Source organism: Dasypus novemcinctus, chromosome 13 (genome assembly GCF_030445035.2).
Source record: "Dasypus novemcinctus isolate mDasNov1 chromosome 13, mDasNov1.1.hap2, whole genome shotgun sequence".
Classification (NCBI taxonomy): Eukaryota; Metazoa; Chordata; class Mammalia; order Cingulata; family Dasypodidae; genus Dasypus; species Dasypus novemcinctus.
This window is the reverse complement of record NC_080685.1, coordinates 35161001-35179370: the sequence shown is the minus strand read 5'-3', so window position 1 is coordinate 35179370 and position 18370 is coordinate 35161001. Positions and strand designations below refer to the sequence as shown.

The 18370-nt window shown below is 35.6% G+C and overlaps 1 protein-coding gene across 1 annotated transcript; it reads left to right on the top strand.

Moving 5' to 3' along the window:
* The first annotated feature begins 1382 nt into the window (after positions 1-1382).
* On the top strand, positions 1383-2330 carry LOC101436682 (olfactory receptor 6K3-like). The gene has a single exon (XM_004474262.1). The coding sequence runs from the start codon at positions 1383-1385 to the stop codon at positions 2328-2330; it is 948 nt and encodes a 315-aa protein (XP_004474319.1).
* The last annotated feature ends 16040 nt before the right edge of the window (positions 2331-18370 follow it).

Sequence of the window (18370 nt, the reverse complement as noted above, 5' to 3'; positions counted from 1 at the left end):
GTGTAGTCCAAAGTGGCATTTGTGCTGAAGTTGAGGAACTCTACTCTACGCAAATAATGAACCCTAAGGTATGGATTATATGTAAATATTTGAAGCTCTTGCTAAACCCGTGGATTGCTGATGAAGTCTCTCAAATAATAACAAACCATTCCTGGAGAGTGATTTCTTCATCAGTGTACTTTAACCTTTAATTAGCCCCCTGCAGAATGAAGATTAAAACTAACTTAAACACACACATATATATCATGCAAGTCTAAGTTGTTGTGTTTAAAATAAATAACATTCAATGTAATATTTGTCTTTTCCTTATTACTCCATTGAAAAGATAGCATAACAATGAGGCAGACCAAAGGAATCTGATAACTACATTTTAGGTTTTATGATGTACATTTTAAAATGGTCTTATCCTTATCCACAGAGGGAATCATTTTGTTACAACTCATCTTGTGTCCCAATGTTTCATCTCAAAAATTAAAAAATGTCCACTTAAGTTGTTTTTAATTTGCTATTATAATAAATGTCCCTCTGACTATCTTTGTACATATTTCATTTTATATATAAAATATTCTTCTTATGTTATACAGCAAAAGTCTCAACAGTTTTAAGACTCAATAAAAAATGCCAAATTGCTATTCAGGAATGTTTGTACCAATATATATGTCCAAAGAGTAAAATTTTCTGTTCATTTAACAGAACAGTTGACAAAATAAGGTATTATAATTGCTTAAACATATTTGCAAGCTGGACAGAATCACTTTATAATTTGCAAAGCAGTGCACAAAATGTATTTTATCCCATCAACCTCACTTGGTCTGTTGAGCTATTTCAAAGGAAATTTCTACGGTGAAAGCATATCATGGTGTTTGTAACTAGCAGGGCTATTATATGGTTATGACAGTGGTCAAAAGGGAAATCTAAGGTCATGTATATTACTAGAAGGAAAGCTAAAAACTGTAACATGGGATTGTATAAGACAGTAAAACTACATGTAAAACACAAATACGGTGATATTGCATACATAAGTCTGAGTTTATGAAATATAAATGCAAATGTATTAAAGAGAAGGACAAAGAATAGCAGCTATATATGGTAGAGGAAGTATAGAGAGAATGAGAGGTGATGAGTTTTGTTTGTTTATTATTATTAATGGAATAATACAAGTACTCTAAGAATGACTGAAGTGATGAATGCACAAATATGTGAATATATCGAATAGCATTGGTTGTACCCTTTGGATGGATTTATGCTTTATTAATATGTATCAATAAAATTGATTTGTTGGTAACAAAAACAAAAGGAAATTTTTATTTGTTCTTTAAATATACCTAGAGTCTGACTGTTTGTGCTTGATTCCATTCGCCAGCAGTTAAAGTGGCTGAAATATGGATCAGGAGAATCAGACAATTGTGACTGAGTTTTATTTCTCTGATTTCCCTCAGTATGAGAATGGTGGCCTCTTATTCTTCATTCCTTTGCTCTTTATTTATGTCTTCATTGTTGTTGGAAACTTCATGATCTTCTTTGCTGTCCGGCTGGATACACGCCTTCACAATCCCATGTACAATTTCATCAGCATTTTCTCTTTCCTGGAGATTTGGTACACCACAGTGACCATCCCCAAGATGCTCTCCAATCTGGTCAGTGAACGGAAGACCATTTCCTTCGTTGGCTGCCTCCTGCAGATGTATTTTTTCCACTCACTTGGGGTCACCGAAGCCCTAGTTCTGACAGTGATGGCCATTGACAGATATGTTGCCATCTGCAACCCTCTCCACTATGCAATCATTATGACCCCTCGCCTGTGCATCCAGCTCTCCACTGGTTCTTGTATCTTTGGCTTCTTTATGTTACTGCCAGAGATTGTGTGGATTTCTACCCTTCCCTTCTGTGGCCCCAATCAAATCCATCAACTCTTCTGTGACTTTGAACCTGTGCTGCACTTGGCCTGTACAGATACATCCATAATTCTGGTTGAAGATGTGATCCATGCTATTTCCATCCTGACCTCTGTCTCTATCATCACCCTTTCCTATGTAAGAATTATCACTGTGATCCTAAAGATTCCCTCAGGTGAGAGCCGTCAGAAGGCATTCTCTACTTGTGCAGCACACATCACTATTTTCTCACTGTTTTTTGGCAGTGTGTCCCTCATGTACCTGTGCTTCTCTGTCACTTTCCCACCACTTGTGGACAAGGCTATTGCTCTGATGTTTGCTGTCCTTGCCCCACTTTTCAACCCTATCATCTACAGTTTGAGGAACAAAGACATGAAAAATGCTATCAAGAAAATCCTTTGTTCTCAAAAAATATTCAATATCTTTGGGAGGTAAATGTAGTTCACACACATTTGCTCAGAGAATTCTCATCTTCATAAGTTTAATAGACTAATAAATCAATTTCTAAAATCACTGTGCATGTTTTGTTTTCATGTTGTCAGCTGTGTGTTCTTCATCTAAGGTTTTACCTAACAACTATTGTTTGACCAGATAGAAAAAAGTTTTCTGTAGATTTACCTATTTTGATATCATTCAAAGATTATAATAAAGTATTTTCTCCACTTTGTAACTCCAAATAGTATGCTGTTATCTTCTCAGAATCAATAAAGTATACTTGACTAAACAATAACGAATGTATTACTTGTACATCTAAATTTTTCCTTATCTTCTCTTTCAGTCTATATCCACAATATCCTTTTATGAGTTATTTTTTTCCACTCTAGAAGGATTAATGAGGGGAGTGGATGTAGTTCAAGTGGTTGAGCACCTGCTACCATGCACAAGGTCCTGGGTTCAATCCCTAGTACCTCAAAAAAAAAAAGATTAATGAGTTGCACAGAGCAAAAACTCTTTGGAGCTTGAAGATTAAATGGATACAGCATATAAAGTTAAGACCATTAACATAAATATATAAATTTTAGAGAGATATGTAGTTATACCTTGATGTGATTTTTAAAGTTAACATAACTATTATTAAAAATGAATTGTTCTCTGCTATGTTAAAATGCCATGCCAATTTTATACCTTGATGCCTTTGCTCCCATTGCTTTTCTGCTGTGTAATATTCCTCCTGTTCTTTCTGCTTTGTAACTGGTACTCACCATTAAAACTTTCACATGCATTTTATCTTCTGGCATGAATATACTTGCCTTCCCCCCACAAACTACAATAGTAGTTTCATGGGCTGAGGAAATCATGTCTAGAAAATAATTTTTTACAGCTTATGTGGGGAGATGCGGAACAAGAGTCAGTGGTATATTACTGCCATCCTGGGGAGGCCCGATGTTCTCAAACAGAGGGGAGGGTGTCTTCTGAGAACATGGGTGGTTCCTAATGGGGAAGACAGACTAGTGTGTAGAGCCCTCATCATTGTTGCAAGTATCTATGCATCTTGTCCTTCAAGCAGTGAAGCTTGATTGTCACTGTGAGCCCTGAGGGGAGGGGGAGAGAGGAATAGAATAGATGGAAGGGGGATAATTGGGGGGGGGGCAATGGAAGTGTTCTGCATGATCATGCAATGATGGATATAACCCATGTTAAATTTCACCAAAAATTTATAAAAGTGTACGATCTAAAATGTAAACCATAATGTAAACTACTGACCATGGTTGGTAGCTATGTTTCAATATATGTACAGCTGTAACAAATGTAACATCCACATGTAAAAAGATCATTGGTGGGGAAGGAGGAAAAGGGGGAGGAAGTTGGGTATATGGGAGTCCCCTATATTCTGTATGTGATTTTACTGTGACCGAAAAATTCTTTAAAGACATAATGGAAAAAAAAAAAAGTAAGACACTGAGGCAGAAATGGAGGAGATTGGCACTGTACATACAGGACAATACCTATTACAGTGATGAAAGGGAAAACATTAAAAATTTTTGAAGAAGTTTTGGTCCACAGAGGGGTTCAGCTATGGCAGGGAGGAACATTGGTGTGGGCTGTCATTGATGGGGGATGTATGGGAGGGAGTTCACCTGGGCATGCTTATGTTGTATATAGATATGTTTGGATGATTGTTGGGTATTACCATAGTGATTCACACAGCAACTGAGGGAGTTCTAGGGAGCTCTGCCACATTCCCCAATGGAATAGCTACAATCGCCCAAGTGCAGATGCAATGACCAGTGAAGAAGGATGGTCCAATGATGGGCACTTTATACTGATGACTATGCTTATAAGCCTGTTGCACTTGAAATTTCCACTTGACCTAGTGTTGCAGGGTGCCTAAGAGTTATCTGCTGAGCACCTCCATGTTGCTCAAATATGTCCACCCCCTAAGCCAAACTCAGCAAATAAATGCATTACCTTATCTCCAGTGAGGGGCATGACTCCTGGAAATGAGCCTCCCTGGCACCCAGGGATTACTACCAAGCAACAGATGGTGATTCTTCTGAATGGGCTCTTGATATTGATGACTGTACTTATGAACCTTTTCTTTTGAAATAGAAACTTAGCCTAGTATTAAATGTTGTCTAAGAGCTAACTCCTGAAAACCTCCTTGTTCCTCAAATGTGGCCTCTCTCTAAGCCAAACTCAGCACAGAAATGCAGTACCTTCCCCACAGCATGAGACATGACCCTCAGGGATGAGCCTCCCTGGCATTGAGGGATTATTACCAAGTGCCAACTAAACAATGCACTGAAAAAAGACCTTAACCAAAAGAGGGAAAGGATAAAGACAAATTAGTTTTTATGGCTAAGAGATTTCAAAGTGAGTCAGGAGGTCATTCTAGAGGTTATGCTTATGCACATCTCAGCATGATCTCATTGACTGCCACAGTAAATATTGCCTCAAATAGCAGGACTCCTGAGGGCACTAGAGACATCCAGACACTATAGGCAAGGCAGAGAGCTTAGGAGTTTGGTGCTCTGCCAGTGAGCCCTACTTTGGAATTTATGCTCCTCGGTGTGACAGAGTTGGACTCAGCTGTGGTTTCCCTACACATGGCTCTTCTGCCCCTTCTATTTGAACTTACAGTTAGTACTAGACTTGATAGGTGTATATCCAAGAGACTTAAATCTTTGGGCTATAAATGTGCCAGTTAGGCCCTGAAACTCAACAGAGTTGCAATACCTTCTATCCAGTTCATTGGTCTTACCCAGGACAGCTAACAAGGAGATGATGATGGATAACATCCATTCCAAGGAACAGAGAGAGTGTGCAGCTGCAAGCAAGATGTCCCATCCGTCTGTCCCATGGGATCTAACCCCCTTCTCAATTAAAAGCAGAGAGGACATTACCATCCCAGATTCCTCAGGATTGGGGAATGAATGATGGACTAGAGTAGACTTACTGTTATTCTTCTACAGACTATTGCTGTTTAACAATGGAAGAACTTTTATCACTGATATGGAGGCAGTGGCCATTGGAGGTTATGAGGGGAGGGAGAGGGAAAAATAGGTGTAATTTGGAGGCATTATTGGGACTGAGGAATTGTCCTGAATGACATTGCAATGACAGATAAAGGCCATTGTATATCTTGTAATAACTTACAAAAATTTGTAGGAGATAGTGTAAACTATAATGTAAACCAAAACCCACTCTTAGTGGCAATGCTCCAATATGTGTTCATCAGTTGTAACAAATTTACCACACCAATGAAAGATGTTGTTAATGTGGTAAAGTGTGGGAGGGGTAGGGAGTGGGGCATATGGGAATCCCCTATGTTTTTTACATAACATTTATTTAATTGAAAGTGTTTTTTAAAAAAATAAATATTAATTTTACAAAAGGAGTGGAGTATAGACAAAGGATGTAGGAAAAAGTCTCAGTTAGCTGTGGCCAGGTCCCTGGACCACATGGGAGTAGTAAAGTGGAAGACTGACCTTGTTCCTAACTTCAGGTATGTGCCAAACCCTATTCCCTCTAATAGAGTTCTGGTCTAATTCATCATACCCTCTCACTCCTGTAAGTTTCAATCTTCTATATTAACATTTGTTTCTTGACACCCTTAATGAAAATGTTGGTGTGAAGAAAACCATTTAGAAGTTACTCAGATTACAAATTTAAAATCACATGTATTTGAAGTAAGCACTCAGAAACCAAATATTCTTTAATTTTTAAATTCCTGCTTAAAATTTTAATATTCTGCTTATAAATCTAAAAGATTTTATTAATAACCATTAAAGATGTTTGATTAATATTATAGATGGTCCAATTTATAAATTTGGCAATGAAATCCCTCTAACATTTTAAGCTCAATTTAAAATATGCTATAATCGATACTTTAAGTAACTCAATTTTCTGAATTAACAAGCAAATCCTGTACAGGGTTTTAAAATAACATTTCTTATATAAAATAACTTATAAATATGGTTAATCTAAAATCCTCTTAAATGTTTCAAACTTGTGATAAATGTGGTATGATTTCAACTTGAATGACAACCCTAATATGTGGATTGATGTGTTTGCTACAATGGTACATACTTTTATAAAATTACATCAATCTGTACACAGAAATTTGTGAATTTTATTGATTATAAATTTTATCTCAATATAGGTCTTTAAAACACAAGTCTAAATCAATTTCTGTATTACATGTTTAAAATCAGAATTACATACTCATCAGGCATTCCAATAGGTCAAATTATCTTAAATAATACAAATACATAAAACACTAAATAAAATATCCAATGCAAAATATAAATAACAGGTATTGGTTTTTTTAAATGTTTCTATGGTTAGCATTAAAATCTTGCTGGTTTTAAAAGATGCCAACCCACTAAGAAAATAATTATGTGACCCATTTCTTCATTCATTCAGCAAATATTTACTGAGATTACTATGCCAGGTACTATTTTAAGTGCTTGTGATACAATAGATAAAATATTTTCTACCCTTGTTTAGCTGTGCTGAAGGCAGACAAAAAATATTTATTAAAAATAAGCAAAAAAACAATAAAGGCAATTACATGAAATTCTGTGTGCTGTGTGAAACATAAAAGGAAATAAAGCAGAGTAAGAAGACCCAGAATGGGTAGGAGGTTTATAGTTTTAAATAGAGTGGTCTAGTTGGACCTCATTTGGGAGGTCATATTTAAAAAATATTTGAATAAAATGAAGGAATTAGCAATAGATGATATATGGGGGAAGAATATTTCAGGCAGCAGTAAAAGCTAGTAGAAAAGTCTTTTTTTTTTTTAATTTTATTTATTTATTTATTCCCCCCCAACCCCAGTTGTCTGTTTGCTGTGTCTATTTGCTGCATCTTCTTTGTCTGCTTCTGTTGTTGTCAGCGGCACAGGAATCTGTCTTTTTTTGTTGCGTCATCTTGTTGCATCAGCTCTCCGTGTGTGCAGGACCATTCCTGGGCAGGCTGCACTTTCTTTTGCGCTGGGCGGCTCTCCTTACGGGGTGCACTCCTTGTGCGTGGGGCTTCCCCACACGGAGACATCCCTGCGTGGCAGGGCACTCCTTGCGTGCATCAGCACTGCATATGGGCCAGCTGCATATGGGTCAAGGAGGCCCGGGGTTTGAACCCTGGACCTCCCATGTGGTAGACGGACGCCCTAACCACTGGGCCAAGTCTGCCGCCTCAGTAGCAAAGTCTTAAGGTGGGAATGTGTTCACTGTAGGAGGAATCAAGGAGGCCACTGTTGTTGAAACAAAGCATGTTAAAACAGAGCGTGGTGGGCATGGAAAACTAGAAAATGAGGTCAGAGAAATAAAAAGAGAGAAGGATCATGTAGAGACTTGAAAGCCATTGTAAAGATTTAGAATTCCTAAGTTACCCTGAGAATTCGAGAGCCATTGGAGATTTTTGATCAATGGATGGACATTGTCTAGTTTAGAGTTTAGCAGAATCATGCCAGCTTCTGTGTTGAGAAGACAATGAAGGAAGGCCAAGGGTAGAAGCTGAGAGTCCTTAGGAGGCTATTGCAATAATCCTGGAGAGAGATGACATGGTTCAGATTAAGGTGGTAGCAGTGTAGAGGGAGAACGTGTTTCAAATCTAGATATTGTTTGATCATTAGAGCCTACAGGATTTCCTGACATACTAGAAACAGAGTGTGAGACAAAGACATGATCATGGATGATCAACTGGAATGATGAAGTTGTCATTAACAGAGCGGAGGTTACTGAAAAAGGAAAATGATGGGACAAGAGATATTAGGAGTTTAGTTTTGTATGATTCAAGTAGACTATCAGACATCTAATTAAAACATTGTGTAAGCCGGTGTATAAGCAAAGTGTTTAGGAGTGAAGGCTGAGCTGGAGATATTATTTTAGAATGAACAACATATATTATGTATGTAAAGTCCAGAGACTGGATGACACCACCAAAGGCACATGCCGAGGGGGACAAAGGACTGAGTTATCGGGCAGTCTGATGTTACAGATTCAGGGAAAACAGGAGGAACCAACAAATGTGACTCAGGAGGAACTGTCAATGAAATAGAAGGAAAACCAAGAGTTGAGTGTCCTGAAAGTCAAGTGAATAAAAATACACCAAGGAGGAGGAAAAGATCAATATTGTTAAATCCTGCTAAAAGTCAAATAAGATAAGAACTGAAAACTGATAATTGGATTTAACCACTTGGAGGTTACTGGCAAACTTAATAAGAAATGTCAGCATGGAGTCATGGAAGGAAAAGCCTGGCTGGAATAATTTAATAGAAAAGAGTCAGAGAAAAATTGGAGATTTTAAGTACAGACAATTCCTGCATGGATTTTTTCTACCAATGAGAGCAGAGAAACAGGGTAATGAGGAGCAGGTGTTATCATTAAAAGACTTTGTTGACATTGATTCGTATAAGTATTTAAAATAATAATTGAATATATATGCAAACATGTAAATATTTACATATTTATATCCTTATTTATAACAGAAACATTTTACAAAACAATACTTGACACTTATTCTATGTGATACCCCTGATGTTTCTATTTTATTTTATTCTTATTTGATTTCATTAAAAACATTTTTGGAATGGATTTAATCACTCTCTAATGGGTTGTGACACTCAATTTGAAAAGAAAATAAACTTAGGTCTTTAACTTTGATTACCTTTGCATATAAATTTAACAAGTGATTTCTATTTTCAATTTTGTGTTTAGTTATACAGTTTCTAACTTTTTTATAATAAATAAATATTGCATTTCACTAAAAACCAAGTTTTATTTTTTAAAAAATTATAATAATTTCAGATGTGATGAAGGAAATATTCACTCTCAGACAAGCAATGCTTATGTGATTTCAAAATGGTATATGATCCTTTCTAGAGCAATTTAGCAATTTGGGTCAAAAGAATGAACAAACTTAGATAGTTATTGATCCAGCAGTTGCACTCTCAGGAATTTTTCCTCCATTACATTTAGAAAAAGAGACAGGAAAGATCTCTTGAATGTGATAACATTTAAGCTGAAACCTGAAGCTGAGAAAGAACCAGCCAGAAAAACAGAAAAGAGACATCATTTGTGTAACTTCCCTGAGGTGACAAATATTTGAGCTCATTACAAGAGACAAATGGAGGCATATGCAGATGGGACAGAAAGTCTAAAAGAGAGTCATGAGATGATGGTCACGGACAACATATGCAGAAATATTTAGGTCACATATGAGATATTGGAGGTTATTCCAATTACAAATGAAACCATTGAAGAGACTTAAGTAAGGAATTATATTTTTAGAATATCACTCTTGTTGTATAGTATATGGATTGGAGTGGAGCAAAATTGAAGTTGGGAAACATGATTTCAGAGACCATTTCAGTTATCTTTTGATAGGGAACAAACCACCTCCAAAATTAGAGGGTAAAACAGTAAGTATTAATATTTATTTACCACATAATTTTGTAGGCTGACAATTTGTGCTGTAATCAAATTGGTCATTCTTATGGTCATTTGTGTGTCTAGTATCGGTGGCAGCTTGGCTGGAGTTGGCTGAAGTAGGAAAACATTAGCTAAGACAGTTGTACTCTTTTCCACGTGGTCTTTCATCTTCCAGGAGGCTAGTCTGAGTTTGTTCATGGCTTAGCTAGTTAGAGGGTGGAGAAAGTCCAAGCGTGTGTGACCTCTTCAGTTCTAGGCTCAGAACTGGCCCACAATCTCTTTTGCTTCATGCTATCAGCCAAAGCAAATTACAAGGGGATGTAAGGAGAGGGAAAGAGAGTCCACCTCTTGAAGAGAGCTGCCAAGTCACCTTGCAAGGGGCAAGGGAGGGTTTAAAAATTGTGCTATTTTTGCAAAATAGAGATTATTGGTATCCTCATATTATGTTGAAATCTATGTTGGAACTACTGAAGTTAATCATGTATGTGCTGTGCCAAAAGGGTGGGGTTGTGATCTATATTTAGATTTGATGGTAAAGGAGTATATTCAATTAAAAAAAGAAACTATAGCATTGCTTCTCACATAGTCAAAAATATTATTGCATTGGAAATTGTGTCTTTTTAAAGTAAACCAAAGAGACCTTGAAAAGTGCCACTGACCTTTCAGAGGTTAGGAGAGAAGGAAAAAAAAACACTAATCCTAATGAAAGCAATTCCTCATAAGAATATGTATTCATATAATCTGTTGATTCTGAGCAAATCTATCAAAGGAAGCCCATACTTTATTAAGATTCTTAGAGTTCCTAACACTAAGGAGAATATAAGGAGAAAAGATCATAGAAGGTTTCTATTAATTAACCCATGGGGAAAAGGAATTGCTGTTCTTCTCTAGTCACCAATGGGAAATTCCTCAATACAGAAATCTCCCAAAGAAACCTTTAGAAGAAGTATAACAGTCTTTCCTTCTAGTCTGAAGGAACCTTATACTGCATAGATGCTGGAAAGAAAAGAGATCCCTCGCCCGCCATTTTCTCTGCCAGAGGTAAGAAGAAGAAGCACTTGGGTCCAGGATGAAGGCTTGTTTTGTGTCAAGGAGAAACTAAGTTGTCTATTAGCTAGAGGGAAAAGGACACTTAGCTAGAGTTCCTTCAGTTGATTTAAACAACAATATTTGAGCTTGCATGAGTGAAAGAATGAAATTAGGCTTAGAGGGAGGAGATATGCTTATAGGATTAAAAACCAGTGATAAAAATTGTTCTTTTGTTTGAGGTATGAGTGATTGAATAATTCAGACTATTTCCTTTGTATGATATTATTTGGTTTCATATCCTCAGAGTTTTCTAAATTAATTCTATGCAGTAGACCAGCATTTCACACATTAGTTTCTGACTCAGACAGAACATAGTCTCTCCCCAGATCAATTTTTTTTTAATGCACATTTTCCTTTTTCTCAGGATTAGGTCAACTTGCTTCTCTCCTTCTAGTCTCCAACAGATACACTTCTAATTGATGTATTATTCATTGTATAGTAGAACACTGATTTTTCCAAAACACACGTACCCAAATTCTCTTAAGAGGATTGAGACCAATTACTTCTGGGAAATAAGTACGGATGCCAGCAACACAATGAGGCAATAATTGTGACTGTTTCAGAGGTCCAATATACTCATTTCTCAGGAATTAATAATACTTTTCTCTATACTTATTCGCAAATGGAGATAGCTTAAATCTACTTTGTCCCTTCCCTTAATCTCTTTAAGTGTGTTTGTGTGTGCGTACATAGATGTGTATGAAGGGTGAGCTTCTATTTCCTTAACCGTTTACTCCTTTGCACTAGATTCTTAAATTCACTTCCTTTCATCTATCTCCTCCTTTTCTCTTTCAGACAAATAATCTGATTCTTCTCCACTTGGTCCTGGACCATCCTAATTTTTAAAATAGTTAACTCTAATACATCAATCTTTTTTTTTTCACTTTTTTATTTTTCAAAAGATACTTTGATTACATAAACATTACGAGGAATATATAGGGAATTCCCACATGGCCCGCTCCACACAGCTCCCACATTTTCCCACATTAGCAACATCTTTTATCATTGTGATACATTCATTGCAATTGAAAAACATACTTTGGAGGATTGCCACAAAGCATGGATTATAGTTTACATTATAGTTTATAACTCACTCCCATTCTAGTCTGTAGCTTATGGCAGGATATACTGACATTGTAATATCATCCAGGATGATTCCCGAGTCCTGAAAATGCCCCTCTATTACACCTGTTTTTCCCTCTCCCTAACCCCAGAACATCCATGGGTCACTGGCTCCACTACGATGGTATTTCTTCCATTGCTAGAATCACAATAAGTCTATAGTAGAATACTAGTAAGTTTATTTTAGTCCACAGGCTGTTTTCCAATCTTGAGGACTCTGGGATGGTGATACCCACTCACCATTAATTAAGGGAGGCTTTAACCCCATACGTCCGATGGATGGGACTCTCTTGCTTGCAGTTGTAGGTACTCTCTGTTCCTCAGTAAGTTGTTTGTCCATCATCTCCTTCCCGTTAGTTGTCCTGGGTGAGTCCATTGAACTGGAGAGTAGTAATTACAACTCCATTGAGATTCAAGGCTCAGCTGGCGCAAGGACAGCTCAAAGATTTAAATATCTTGGATGTACACCTACCAACTCTAGTACTAATTATAGGTTCAAATAGAAGGACAGAAGAGTCATGCACAGGGGAACCACTGCTGAGTTTAACTCTGTCACCGTGGGGAGTATAAATACCAGATTAGGGCCCACTGGCAAGAGGCCATATTCAATTTTTAAGCATAACATCCTCTCCTTTTAGCTCATTATTGGGTTATTTCTGATATATTTCTTCTTGAAGCCCATTGACATTTTCAGTCTCTATACCCTATATTTTCACACATCAATGTCCTTTTGTCTTCACATTCTTATCTATTCATCCTAAAATCCAGGATCCATAAATCCAAATGCCTTTTACAATTACTTCTAACTTTCTTTCTCTCTTAAGACAACAATCTTACCTACTCTATTGAATGTCCTAGGTCAATATCACAATTTAACATTACAGACACTACACCTAAGCTCCTGAATATTGTTGAAGAAAAAAAGAAAAGCATATTCTCCAACCTCAAGTAGGCCATGAATATATTTTGGAAACCAGTGAATCTATTAATTTGTTCATTTTTACCTTGGGTCATTCAAGACATTTTTCCAAAATCCTCTTTTCTTAAAAGTTTTGTCCTATTCTTAAAAAAATTATCTCATCTGAATTCAATTGAGAAACTTGATATAATGAAGTACAAACACATTTGCTTTATTTTTATTTAATGTAAATTCTTACTTCAATTTATATTCATACTTTATTATCTTTTTCTGTCTCATTCTCTCTTGCCTTTCAAGGGACTTTGGTGCACTCACCAACCCTATGTCCTAAGATGCTTCACTGCCATTGTGTTTTCTACTTTTCTTTTTCTATTGGCCCTTCCCTTTCAGTATATAAAAATCCATATGATGATAAATAAAATAAGCAAATAACGCAAAACCTTCTTCTTTTCTCTTACATTCCTGGTAGCTAGTATTCTTTTTCTCTACTTTTCACAATCAAATTTATTGAAAGTGTAGTTGGTTTACACTCATTGTGTCTAACAACTCATAGTTCATTCATTCAGCTGCCAAAGAAAAATTGTCATTTATGATTTTTACTCTCTTTCAATCCCCACTTACAATTTTATGACTAAATCTTCTGATTTTCCCTCCCAAATAACTATCTAACACACCTAATTATATATATTCAAATCCTTCTGACACACACAGATTTCCAATTGTGTGTTTTTAAAAATTTAGGACACTTTAAATTAACATATGGCAAAATTTGCTAATTTTGCTGTACAATTTTGTGAATTTTGATAAATGCATAGAATCACATAACCACTACCAAAATCAAGATATTGAATATTTCCACACTTTCCTTCTCAAATTCCTTTATGGAGCCCTTTCTTAATAGACCTTCTCCCATACCCTGACAACTGCTCTTTACTGTTTATATAAGTTTGTCTTTTCTAGAATATTGTATAAATGGAATCATACAGTATATGGCTTTTGATTTTGGCTTCTTTCATTTAGCACAATGGATTTGAGATTCGTCCATGTGTATATAAGAAGTTCACCCATTTTCATAGCTGAATAGTATTTCATTACAGGGATGTACAATAGTTTATCCATTCATCTGTTGAAAACCATTTGAATTCTTTAAGATTTCATAAATAAAGGTATTATGAATATCTCTTTACAGATTTTTGGGTGAATATACATTTTCACTTCTCTTGGATAAAAACCTTAGAGTAGGATTGCTAGATTAGAGGAAAAGTGTATTTTAACTTTATAAATAACTGCAAACTCTTCTCTGCAGTGACTGTAACATTTTTGCATTCCCACCAGCAGTATATGAGACACCCATTTACTCCATATCCTTCCCAGACATTAGTATTGTCAGGTGATTTGTTTCTTTTTTATAGTTGTAGTCATCCTTATAGATGTGTAACAGTAATGATATCTCATATGGTTTTAATTTGCACTTCCCTAATGAATAACGATGTTGACGTTCAGCACATTTTTATGGGTTAATCTGCCATCCATATGTCTTCGGTGAAATATTTGTCAAATCCTTTGTTCATTTGAAAAAATAGTGTTGCTTGTTCTCTTATTATTGAGTTTTTAATTTTTACATATTCTAAATATATTTTTTGTCAGATATGTATTTTGTAAATATTTTCTCCCCATTATGGCTTGTCTTGTCATTCTCAACATTTTATTTTGCAGAGAAGAAGTTTTCAATTTTGATGAAGTCAAATTTATCATTTTTTCCTTTATGGATCATGCTTTTGATGTCATATATAAAAAAATTTTGTCTAGCCTAAGGTCACAAAGATTTTATCGTCTGTTTTCTTGGAGATGCATTATAATTCTTGGCTTACATTTAGTTCTATGATCCATTTTATGTTAATTTTTTATGTGGTGCAAGATTGTTTTTAAAATATTTGGGTCCAGTTGTTCTAGTACCATTTGTTTAAAAAACATTTCCTTTCTCTATTGAATTTTCCTACCATATATGGGGGGTCTACGTTTCTCTATTTGGTTCCATTGATCTAAGTGTCTATTCTAATAGCACACTGTCTTGATATTTAACTTCGGAATGAGTCTTCAAATCAGATGGTGTGAATCCTACAACTAGGTTCCCTTTTATCAGAATGCTGTTACTATTTTTTTTCCTTTGCTTTTTCATGCAAATTTTAGAATAGGCTTGTTAATATCTTTAAAAAAGAATAAAAGAAACCCTGCTAGAAAGTTGATTGATAGTGCACCAAAGAAATCTAGAGATCAGTTTGATGAGACTTCACATCTTAACATTATTGAGTCTTTCAATTCATGAAACAAATTGCTCCATTTATTTAGGTCTTCTTTGATTTCTTTCATCAGTATTTTGTAGTTTTCAGCAAACAGATTATGCATATATTTTGCTAGATTTATTACTAAGTGTTTCATATTTTCTGGTGTTATTATGAAGGGTAAGGTTTTTAAATTTCAACTTCCAGTTATTCATTGCTGGTATATGAAAATATTATTGATTTTTATATGTTGACTGTTGGGCCTCTAACCTTTGTCTGCCTTAAGTTTCCCCTGCTTTTAATTCAATACAACCAGACTCAAGTTTCAAAACGTAAAATTTTCTTGAAGTTATTTTTTTGTTTAAAGCCTCAACGGATCCTCTTGTTCTAACAGGATAACTTTACCATTCCTAAATAAAACTAACTAGATCCTTCAAGATTATCCTTCTGCATATCTTTTTTCTTTTTTTTTTTTTTAAGTTTTGAGAAGCCTTTATTGCTGTTGTCCTCAGCTCAGGTGCTCAAGCACAACAGTGGACTTGCTGAACCTGGCTGGAGGCCAGTTCAGTATTCTCAGGCTTGGTTTAGCTGCACATGGTAGGATTGCTAGTCATGCTAAGAGTAGGTCTGCAGCTCCTTGGGGTGATTTTTGTTTTTTGGCTAGATACTGAGCTATCTCAGTAGAAACCCGGAATAGGTGGTTTTCCCTCCTAATATCTTTTGAGCTTACTTTGTCTGTTGCTCCATCTTCAACTTCCCTTCCACTTGCAACACAGACACATACACACAGGCACACACAGACACACACAAATACATCCTGTGCTCCACCCAGAGCAATAATTTTAATTCCTGGAATACACTAGATCCTCTTTGGCATTTGGATGTTTGCATATGTTTTTATTACTACCTGAAACACACTTCTCCATATCACCAAGCTTTTTGTCTCCCTCATTCTTATGCATCCTTCAAATTTTAGGAAAGATATTATTTACCCCTCTCATAGACCTTATTAAATTTACCCTAATTGCCTGTCCTCCTACAAGTGTCACTAAATCCATAGATTTAGCAAAAAGATCTTACGTTTTCCATAAAGCAATGTTTGAATGTACAGCCTCTGTTCTATAAACCGATATAATTCTCATAACAACTTTACAAATTAAGTATTTCTATTATTTCCATTTTACAAAGATATGAAACTGAGGCATAGAAAGTTTATACTCTTTGCCAAAATAAACACACATAGTATTCGGAAGGATTAGAACTATGATTCAGACCCATGCAATCTATTTCCAAATCCCATGTCCTAACTACTTTATTTTGTTTCTCTATGCTGCACAGTTTCTGCAATATGTATTCAATAAGCCTTTCATGATAAATGAATTAACCCACTCCCATCTTCCTTCCTCACTCATATTCCACTGAGCATTCCCTGATAAAGTTACTGATGATTTTCAAACTGCTTAATCTAAATTCCCAAATTGTTTTCTATGATCCATTTCTTCTTAAATGATGGTGTTTTCCCAGGCCCAATTTCTCTGCCTACTGCACATTTTCTGCTATTTATATACTGTCCCTAGATACCTTTAACCGTATTGATTTGTTATATATCACTTTGATGAGGGTAGGACTCTCAAATATTTATCACCAATGCAGGCATCCTTCTGAATGTTAGATCTGTCTATCTGCCTGCTAACTAGATATCTTCCTTGTCAGGTCTCACTGATACTCCAAATTCAACTTCAGTAAACATATCCCTTTACCTTTCTCGAAGTCTTCCTCTTCTCTGGAGTTTCCTTTTAGTTTGGTGTTTCATTTGATTATTTATTCTCAAGGCCCAATAAACTACAGATTGATACACAATATGAAATAAATAAATATTTGCTAAATAAATTATCAATTTTGGAACTGAAAAAAATGATTTTCATTAGCAGGCCTTTCAATTCTTTCTAGACTACTTTGGCATTCAAGAACAGTATCTGTGATTTATATGTATCATCTAATTCTTGAAAATTAATTTACAACTCTGTGTAGTTTTATTGAAGAACGATATTTGAAATTCCAAGTTAAAACAATTCTTTATGAATGTTTTAATAGTATTATCTCAGAGGAGGTATTTTTCTGTCTTATTGGAGAAACAATTGACATGCAGCCTAATCAAGTATTCTAATTTAATTGCATGAGGAGTTCATATTTATATGGCCCAACATCATTTAAAAAAAGAGAACTTATTTCTCATACTTCCTTTATGTTCTAAAATTTTCCTTGCCTGATTTTCTATTTACCCCTCTGTTAGTTCAGGTTTCTGAATTTCCTGGCCTGGAGAACAATTTCTGAGCATACCTGATTAGTTTCCTCCCACTGCTTTTAAGAGATAGTATCTTTATAGATCACGTCATTTTCAAGGGAGATGGTAGCAAGATTTCAAAATTGTGCTTCAATTCCAAAATTTGAGTCTTACTTTCTCATAACCTAAGTATCTTTGACATATATAAACAATCCGAATAAGGGGATTTGGGTAGTCATTAAGAATCTCTGCTTCTTCCCAATATTCCCAACATGGACTCACACTTTAGGAGCCTGATTGAATCTCTGCTTCTTCCCAGTATGCCCAACAATGACTCACACTTTAGGGGCCTGATTGAAAGATTTCCCCATTCAGGTTCTAAAGAAAGAACTGAAAATGCACCTGCTGGGCATTCTTGGTGCTTCCAAAGTTTTCTACTGTTTATCTCCCACAGGCTCCTTTTTTTCTGTGCTGGCCAACTTCTTCTAGATTAATTATTTAGCTGCTGGCAATAGAGTTTGTTACAGGCTTCACCCTAATGTCTGTGCTTGAAAGCCTTCCTCTCTTCCCTCAGCATATTCAGTCTGTTCTATGGTTTGACAAAGATGCAGAATATCTAAAACTGACAATATTCAGGACAATGCACAATACAACTTTCAATAACTGTAATGAAGGAAAAAAAATTAAGTGTTTTCATTGTCTATTCTGTAGCCATGAACTATTGTAAAATTTATGTGGTAAGTGATTTGAAACAACTTTGGGAGTTCTTTTAAAAGTTTTTCATTATTAGTACTTTATAATTCTACCTTGTTTTACATATTTTTAATAAATGTAGCATTATTGATACATTTAACTATTATTTATCTCCTTCACTAGAATATAAGCTCCATGAAAGCAGACTGTTT

What these genes read in the sequence shown, in the direction of transcription:
- LOC101436682 (XM_004474262.1), top strand. Translation starts at nt 1,383, where the DNA reads ATGGATCAGGAGAATCAGACAATTGTGACTGAGTTTTATTTCTCTGAT.